This window comes from Triticum dicoccoides, chromosome 3B, assembly GCF_002162155.2.
Source record: "Triticum dicoccoides isolate Atlit2015 ecotype Zavitan chromosome 3B, WEW_v2.0, whole genome shotgun sequence".
Lineage (NCBI taxonomy): Eukaryota > Viridiplantae > Streptophyta > Magnoliopsida > Poales > Poaceae > Triticum > Triticum dicoccoides.
In genome coordinates, this window is record NC_041385.1 from 10,278,158 (window position 1) to 10,287,956 (window position 9,799).

Genomic DNA, 9,799 nt, shown 5'->3' on the forward strand with positions numbered 1-9,799 from the left:
TGGCATCAGCAATCAGCTGTTACCTTGAAAAGTAGAGACGGAGACGCTGACCGAGTGAGCCGAGGTAGCTCCCCAGCGGAAGCACCAAGAGCGGATCCATGGAGTTAAGCATGGAGCCGGCGCTCCCCTGTGCCAAAGGCACGGCCGTGGCCGTGAACCTGCTGCTGGCAACAAGCGAGGCCAAGAGACAGCTCCGCCTCGCCGGGCCGCTGATCGTGGGATGCCTCCTGCAGAGCGTCATCCAGATGATCTCCGTCATGTTCGTCGGGCACCTGGGCGAGCTCGCGCTGGCCAGCGCCTCCATGGCCAGCTCATTCGCCATCGTCACCGGCTTCAGCTTCCTGGTACGGTACCACTCGAGCTAGCTAGCGAGCTCACATTCACATACGATACGGCGCACATCGGCACATGCATGCATGTTCTTCTCTTCCACTTTGCACTTAGCTTGTCGATCGAACCATGGCAGACCGGCATGTCGTTCGCCCTGGACACCCTGTGCGGGCAGGCCTTCGGGGCGAGCGAGCACCACATGCTGGGAGTGTACAAGCAGAGGGCGATGCTGGTGCTGGGCCTGGCGAGCCTGCCGATCGCCGCGGTGTGGGCCAACACCGGCGCCATCCTGCTGCACCTGGGGCAGGACCCGGAGATCGCCGCGGGGGCGGGGACGTACATCCGGTGGATGATCCCGGCGCTCTTCTTCTACGGGTGGCTGCAGTGCCACGTCCGGTTCCTGCAGGCGCAGAAGCTGGTGGTGCCGGTGATGCTCAGCTCCGGCGCCACCGCGGTGAGCCACGTGCTGGTGTGCTGGGCGCTGGTGTACAGGCTGCGGCTGGGGATCAGAGGTGCCGCGCTGGCCAACGCCGTGTCCTACCTCACCAACGTCTCCATACTGGCCGTCTACGTCAGGGTCTCGCCGTCGTGCAACAAGAGCTGGACGGGGTTCTCTTTCGAGGCATTCCACGGCCTCATCCCCTTCTTGAAGCTCGCCGTGCCATCCGCACTCATGGTCTGGTCAGTACTCATGATTCATGAACCACCACAAATGCAATTCTGTGGAATTTATTAAAATTGATCTCTGGAAAATTTGCAGCATGGAGTGGTGGTCGTTCGAGGTGATGGTGATACTGTCCGGCCTTCTCCCCAACCCCAAGCTCGAGACAGCCGTCCTCTCCATCTGGTATACTATAAGTTGATCTTCCTTCTCTCTTTGTGATGGATAGATTGATCTCCACTCCATGTCCATGCATGGATGATCGCCGCTTGCTTGATGTACGTATCTCCGGTGCTTCACGGTGCAGCTTGAACACCAACTCCTTGGTGTGCACGGTCCCGAATGGGCTCTCTTCGGCCATAAGCACGCGCGTGTCCAACGAGCTCGGGGCGGGGCGGCCACGGGCGGCGCTTCTGGCGGCCCGCGTGGTGATCGTGCTGGCTTTTCTGGTGGGCACGTCGGAAGGGCTCCTCCTGGTTCTGGTGCACAAAGTGTGGGGCCGTGCATACAGCAAGGACCAGGAGGTGGTCTCCTACGTCGGCACCATGATGCTCATCCTCGCCGTCTCCGTCCTCTTCGACGGCCTCCAGTACGTCCTCTCAGGTATATATGATTGCATGTCATGTCATGCATGTTGTGGAACAAGGCTTTATTTACTGCACAGTTTGACTAGCTAGTAAACAAAAATTATACATCTCACACCAGTATATATACGTACTTTACTTCCTTGGTTCGTATGTACCGCCCCATCATTTTGACTGGGGGCAAACAAATCTATGGAATTCGTGGTTAGCTTAGTTAGAATGGGATCAGTTATCCTTAGCCTAGCATGCAGGTAGGAGTAAGTAAACTATATTATTCTTTGGGATTCCTTTTCGCCCACTTAGATTACAAGTCTCTCAGGCCTTCCGCCGCACCGGCGAACCCTGCCAAAAGACGTCGCTCCTTTCGTCACCGTGGTCACCGTCAGTACATCGCCGGAGCTCTTGACAAGACACAGTCTTCCGACATGGGGACAAGATAGGATAAAAACTGCGTTGTGATAATCGGAACGACGCAGTCAGAGCGCTAGCTGCATGCTGGCTCGCCGGCATGCATGATGCCACCTTCGCCGCGGCCTGCACCCCATCGTAGTATCCTCCACGGGCAGGGGAGGTCTGGGGCTGAACAATTAACTATTGATGCATACGTGGATAGGTTGGACTCACTCAAAGTGAGACGTCACGTGGAGCTAATCAAGAGCCTTTGATTTTGTGTGGCCCCGTTTAGAGTATATAGACAAAACATATATACAGTAGGAATTTTAGAAATACTATTCCTGCAAGAAATATTTCTTTTGCGCCATTTGGAACGAAAGAATTACTTTCCTGCTTTTCTTTTCAAATTTCATGTAGTTAGTTACTACTCCCTCGGTCCCATAATTTAAGATGTTTTTTGACACTACGCTAGTATGAAAAAACGTCTTACATAATACGATGGAGGGAGTACATAGGAATTTTAGAGGAGACCAAACGCGATGTTCTACCTCATGTTTTCTTCTCTTTGTGAGTGCAATTTTTAGATTTTGCCCGCATGGCATCAAAAAGAGAGTTTTAGGGTTTTTCGTGGTTTCAGTTTCTCTTGGAATTTTTGATACACGCCATCTCAATTTCAATGGTTTTCTTATTCACACGTTTCAAGTTCATGTGTTCCAAATGGGGACTAAAGTTTGATGAGTTCTTTAGTTTGTGTAGTTGTACTTTTTTTTACCGAAAACATGTCTATAGGTGTGGCACAAATTGGCACACCAAGTAAAGGGTTATGTTAATTTTACAGGTATAGTTCGGGGCTGTGGACAACAGAAGATTGGCGCTTTTGTTAATTTCATTGCGTATTATCTAGTTGGTATCCCTGCAGCACTAGTTTTCACCTTCAAGTGCCATCTTGGTGGAAAGGTATGTATATATATATTCCTAGTCTCCTTACAGGGAGACTAGTATAGCAGCATGACCATTAATAGTGTAGTACCAACATATTACTTCCTTTCCGGTTTATTAGTCCTGCATGTATTCCTAAATCAATAATTTGACAGATACAATATGACTTGTATAGGCCAAAAAATTATAAACATTAGAAAATATACAATTCAAAGTTTCTAATGATACTCTTTCTGTGACATTTAACTTGTATTACGTCGGTCTAGTTGTCAATCTAGGGATACATGCAAACCTAATAAACCGGAATGGAGGCAGTAGTACTATAATAATAGTAGTAGTAGTAGTAGTAGTAGTAGTAGTAGTAGTAGTAGTAATAATAATAATAATAATAATAATAATAATAATAATAATAATAATAATAATAATAATAATTGGTGGTGGTGGTGGTGTTATATTTGGGTGATCACTTTGTCGGTATAAACAAGCTTCTGTGCATGCAGGGGCTTTGGTTGGGAATATTGAGCGGATTGGTGACACAGACGTTGTTGCTTCTTTTCATTTCCTTTGGCAACACTGATTGGGATAAACAAGTAAGCTTATATATGGTTTACTCTTAATTACACACTTAGTTAATTTAGTTTCTTCTTGTGCCTTCAGATTTGTTTTGGGCGGCTGACAGTGTTTATGTTTTTTAATTTTTTTTTTGCTTGCGTAGGCAATGAATGCAAAGGATAGAATTTTGACGTCGCCGCCTGTGGAGCCATGATCAATGACATCGCTTAACATTGGAGAGACTCTCCGTGCATCATGCCAGTATGCTACTTAAACAATGTCTCAAAATTGTCACTTTTAGAAAATAGAGGCTTTATGACATGTAGCAAAGTATTACAATATTACTTTGGTACCAATTGATCCTTTGTACACATTTTATGGTGTAAAATTTAAGATGATGTATCCCTTCTTCAACTCAGTGTCGTTAACAATTCTTATTGCCAAGATCGTCCCATGAAATTTGTGTTGAGCTTGCTTGGCAAAAGTCTTGAATGTATCTTGAGTATCATCCATGGGTCGAAGAATGAACACCAAAGTGTACTTTGAGAAGTCATCCACAATGTCAAGACTATAATTATTGTTTCCGCCAAGGCTATCGTATTTTGGAGGCCCAAAGAGATCCATATGAAGGAGGCCCAAAGTTCTAGTTGTCACAACCACCCAAATTATCTTTCCGGCAATACAATCACTACAAACACTAAATTTCTCAAAGGAGAAAGTATTAGTCCAAGAATGTGTTCAAATTTGTAGATTTCTCACACTAGCGTGGACTAGCTTGTGGTGCCACAACCACCCCAAGTCGGCTATGGCCATTAGGCATCTCTCATGCCAAGTGCTTTATTTTGAGAAATCAACCACGTAAATGTTGCCTTCAACATGCCCACAATCCTATTTGAGACTGTATCTCTCCTAAAATGATTGTATCTATCCTATTTGAATGAAAAGCAAGTTATAATGAAAGGATTAGACGAGTATCACGTTTTCTATAGATAGCTTGTTACTGATTGTCACTTTGCCCAGTCAATTACCTTTCCCGTATTATTCTAAAAAAACAACATTTGAGGTAGTAGATATATCTTACACAAATTTGTAAAGCCTGTCCCTTCGTCTGGTCATATCATTAGTGCAACCACTATAAATTATCCATGACTTGCCACCAGCGGTATAGTCCTAGATGCAATTAAGCTTTGACTTTAGGTACCTATTCTTCAATCATCTCTTTGGCGTTAGTAACAAGTACTTTGGAAAACCAAATAACATGATATATACATTACATGGACCAACAAATTTAGCATATACATGCACATCCTTACTCTTACGAAGCGCATATGATGGGTTGTACTTCCCCATGAATTAATCGCGAGTTGCGTTACACCTAGTACATCCCCACTCACACGATTGCCGTTACCATTATCACTCCCCTTTTACCCTCCTTTTACAGAGTTTATTTTCCGGGGAGTACCATTGTTCTTCATGTTGGACCTAGAGTTGAACCCAAGTCCCTTATATGAGTCGTATCATTTTAATGACTCAATATCTCACTGATGTTTGTCTCTTAAGATCTTCTCAAGTTAGGATTATAATCTCTTGTTCTCCTCAACTGGATTTGCTTGATCACAAAGAGTGTTAGCATGAACGTCTATATGACAATAAGGGAAGAGAGGGGTGGATAGAGATTTAATGCAGGAGAAACAAAGGGTCTCATGAGACTCCTTAAGTTTGATCATCTCTCCCTGATAATATTGTTACCATTTTCAAGGTGCACAAAATCCTTACAGAGCCTATCTTGAGCAGTGATGGTTTCTAATCCAATATATTACTTAGCAAAACATTTTTTGCAGCCCAAGTGCAATGGTTTGAAGCAAGCGACTAGTTTCCCCCTCACTTAAAAAAGTCAATGTATCAATCTGTAAAAGTTCGCCGCTCAACATCTCTACGATATAAATTAGGAACTTCACTTGTGTCACCTACAGCTCTAGCAATGTTGTAAATTTTCCTAGTTTTGCTAGTTGAAACAAGTTGTGAGCGTATAATGTGGTTGGAGGTATTTTTGTATTTTCAAAATAAATAATTTCCAAAAATATGATCATTTATAAAATTAAAGTGCTGGTTATTTAATGAGGAAAATTGGACCAGAATCCATAGGTTGATGAGTAGCATCTCTCCAACTAGCAGTGGCACATAAATACAAGCATATAAATGTGTAACGAACAATGGATACATTGATAAAATATAGTATCATATGTTGTGATGACTTTACGTAGACAATACGTCCATGTTTCTATAGATCGAACTCTATCTTCATTTATTGCTAAATACTGCACCCAAGCACCAAAATCTATCATGTATCTTGTACGATCTAAATGTACCTATAATTTTTTGCTTGTTTCATGCAACTTTAATATCAACTAGCACAGCGGCCCTCGCAAATGCGCCAGGGTATCCCCTAAGTGATTTTTTTGAATATGCCCCTCTTTAGAGTGGAGAGTTATTTCAATTTATTGTTTCATGGATATTCACATTATCCTCTAAAAAATAATATGGCCCTATAACCACTAAAGAGTATTGTCTAAATAAAATATTACATATGCATGCCACATCTTTTATATATGTGTCATCTGTATGTGTCATCAGATCAATACTTAAATTTCGTGAGCTGACACAAGTTTGTTTGCGTTGTTAGATTAGTATGCAAACATTTACATTGTCACAAGTTTGAATTAGATGTTACAATATTTGTGATGCTAATAAAGACAATGGGTCTACTAGACAAATTACCAAGTAACAATTATGGTTTTTTAAGCAAGTGAAAAGAAAGAATCTTCAATAATATATTGGAAACTGAAGAGAAGGTAATTTTATCTTGATTACATTCAACTTTTTTGCTCTTAATTACTTACTAAAAAATCTTTAGACATGGACACCGTGTCCATGATGCAATTATTGACCACTATTTTGTATATATTTATATTCTTGTAAAGCAATAAAAACTATTCTTTCAGACACATGTTAATTTATTTTCAACAATTTAATATTAAATTATAAAATATCAAACCAAGGTTAGAACAGTTCAATAGAAAGCTCTATAAAATTGGGAATTGTTTTAGAAGCCGAGCTCCATGGAGGCATCTAGATGCAAAATCCAAAATTTGCGAAAATTTGTATTTTTGAATTTTAAAAAAAACTTTAGAAGGCATAATGCACAAGTGTGTAAATTTTCAGGATGAAATACAATGAAATGAGGGCCATGCAAAAAAAAATATGGGGCTTTTTAACACATGATACTATTCATCCTCCCAGACCATGAATTTGTCTTTTTTGTACAAGTTGCATCTCAACATATTTCGTCTTGAAATTGTACACACATACACCTCACATCCTTGTTTACTTGTACAAAAATGTTCAGATATTTTTTAAACCAAAAATTTTGAATTTTGAATTTTTCAAAAAATGGGCCCTCATGGAGGCCGAGATCCAAAATGCCCTACACCTATAAAATGTCATATATTTTTGAAATGGAGGTTCAACGTATTATACTTCATACCATATGGCATGTGCCTTATCATGGCACATTCAGATATACTTAGTTTACCTACGAGATACATCTTGACTTCCCACTTCTTGCTGAACAAAAGCTCTATGGAGCAACTTTGCATGTTGTTTTCATTGTCCGTATTATACACAAACTCCATCAGCATAGGATAACGAAAATAGGATTGCACAATTATACTTGTGGGTTCTGCGTCCAATCTCCCCCCTCCCCCAGATCAAGTGCCATACACACCTGTTTATGATTTCATCCTTCATGCTGGCGTAGAATGGGTCTATGATAGCTGCGACTAGGTCAGCCAGCGAGTCTTGCTTCTTCCCGTGTTGATGATCCTATATTGCTTCTGAATGTCGGCGAAATTTGGGCAGCCGATGCCCAAATAAATAAGGCCTCGTGACCCTGCAATAGTGATAGATGAGGACATGCTATGCATGCACAACTGGGCGATGACGACCTTCTGATCATGGCTTCCATTCCCGCGCGTGTACTTGAGGTTGAAAACACCAACTTGTATGTGCCCTCCCTCACGAACCACTCGTATGTGATGATGCATTGGTCCACCTAGTGCAGCTGGTTGGTGCACACCACCATTTTTTTGAAAAGGAGGAATACCTCCGGCCTCTGCATTAGTCGATGCATGCAGCCATATTATTAGAAATCGAAACAGAGTCTTAACATCCAATGAAGCTCAAAGTCCGAGCAAAAAAGGAGAAAATAAGTATGCAAACCGCCACATCCGGCAATAAAGCGCCACGCCCGGCGATAAAGAACATGCTACGATGCCTACACACCTAGCCTATTATTAACTCGCCATCCAAATCGGTTGAAGATAGCCCGTGCTACCGTCTCCCAGCGGTTGCACCCAATAACCATAGGCCCCCTGTAGTCCGCATGAGTGAGTAACGACCACATACGGATCCAGGCTGTAGCTCTGTAGACAACCTGCAAAAAATTGGTGAATGTTGTACCATTAAAAATCATATCATTTCTAGTGTTCCATATAGCCCATAATAAAGCACATATCCCTATCTGAATATGTATAGCTATGTGTATGTCTACTCCATTAAGCCACGTCCCAAATAACGTGTTTATGCTCATTGGAGGTTGTATGTTAAAAGCTATATGGATAGATCGCCATAACTATTTTGCAAGTGGACACTCGAGAAAGAGGTGTTTAATCGTTTCGTTTTGATCACAAAAACAACACCTTGAGTTACCAACCCAATTCCTTTTCATCAAATCATCTTTGGTCAAGATGACTTCTTTGTCGACGAACCACATAAAGATCTTGATGCGGAGTGGAACTTTAATCTTCCATATGTGCTAAGACCTCGACAATGGCTCGGAGTCAATTAAGTCCAAATACATGGATTTTACAGAGAATAAGCCATTTGTGGTTAACTTCCAACTAATTTTATCCGCCTGGTCTGAAAGTTGAACATCCATCAACCTACTGACCAGGTGTAACCAAGCATTCCAACATTCCCCTACAAGAGATCTCGTAAATTGGATGTTAAGTGGTACTGAATTTAATACTGTGGCGACATAATCCTCCTTACGTTGCACAATATTATATAGGGAAGGGTATTGTAAAGCCAGAGGCGTCTCCCCTTGCCACGTGTCCTCCCAGAATCTAATAGAGGTACCACTACCAATTAGGAACTTCACCCGCTGAAAGAAAGTTACTTTTGTCTTCATTAACCTTTTTTCAAAACGGCGAGTCCATGGGCCTTGCATTCACCTGGGCCAAAGTTAGTATTTAGGTATTTATTCCGCAAGATTTGTATCCACATGCCTTTGGTCCCCGTAGATAGTCCGTATAACCATTTTCTAAGCAAACATCTATTCTTTACCTCTAAATTCTCGATCCCTAACCCACCCTGGTCTTTTGGTCTACACATGATATCCCATCTAGCCAGTCTGTATTTCTTCTTGGCCTCATCGCTTTGCCAGAAGAATCAGGATCTGTAGAAGTGTAATCTTTTTCGTACCCCCACCGGTACTTCAAAGAAACATAGGAGGAACATCGGCAAACTCGTCAAAACCGAGTTAATCAACACCAGCCGGCCTCCATAAGACATTAATTAGCTTGACCTTCCAGCAGCTTAATCTTTTTTTAGAATCTATCTTCTATACATTTCCATTATTTGTTCGTTAACCGTCTATGATGGATTGGGATCCTGAGATAACTAAAAGGTAAGGATCCCATTTCACAACCAAAAAAGTTTCTGTAATTGTCTTGTTCTTCTTTATCCCTCCCAAGGCAGAAAAATTCGCTTTTATTGAAGTTGATTCTAAGCCCAGACAGTTGCTCAAAAAGGCATAAAATAAGCTTCATATTCCTAGCTTTTGCAAGATCGTGTTCCATGAAAATAACAGTAGCATCCTCGTATTGTAGGATAGAAATGCCCCCCTCTACGAGATGGGGAACGAGACCTCCTACTTGGCCAGTCTCTTTAGCCCGGCTAATAAGTACTGCCAACATATCCGCTACAATGTTGAACAACACAGGAGACATGGAATCTCCCTGTCGTAACCCCTTACATGTCTGGAAATAATGACCTATGTCATCATTGACTTCTATTCCGACACTGCCTTTCTATATGAATGAATCCACCTGAGACCTCCAGGCTTCGTTGAACCCATTCATACGTAAGGCTTGTTGAAGGAAGGGCCATTTGACCTTATCATACGCTTTTTCAAAATCCACTTTGAAGACAACCCCATCTAGTTTCTTCGAATGGATTTCGTGCAATGTTTCATGTCGGACTACCACCCCTTCTAGGATTT

General features: G+C 42.1%; 1 protein-coding gene across 1 annotated transcript; it reads left to right on the top strand.

The window, feature by feature from the left end:
• On the top strand, positions 1 to 3,770 carry LOC119280474 (protein DETOXIFICATION 16-like). The gene is made up of 7 exons (XM_037561307.1): positions 1 to 344; positions 467 to 1,011; positions 1,091 to 1,177; positions 1,299 to 1,594; positions 2,807 to 2,925; positions 3,408 to 3,497; positions 3,623 to 3,770. The coding sequence occupies exons 1-7, from the start codon at positions 99 to 101 to the stop codon at positions 3,671 to 3,673; spliced, it is 1,434 nt and encodes a 477-aa protein (XP_037417204.1). The 5' UTR covers positions 1 to 98; the 3' UTR covers positions 3,674 to 3,770.
• The last annotated feature ends 6,029 nt before the right edge of the window (positions 3,771 to 9,799 follow it).

Coding starts and splice junctions, on each gene's coding strand:
- LOC119280474 (XM_037561307.1), top strand. CDS start 99: ATGGAGTTAAGCATGGAGCCGGCGCTCCCCTGTGCCAAAGGCACGGCC. Junction 1,178..1,298: donor ACAGCCGTCCTCTCCATCTG/GTATACTATAAG, acceptor TTCACGGTGCAG/CTTGAACACCAACTCCTTGG. Junction 2,926..3,407: donor AGTGCCATCTTGGTGGAAAG/GTATGTATATAT, acceptor CTGTGCATGCAG/GGGCTTTGGTTGGGAATATT.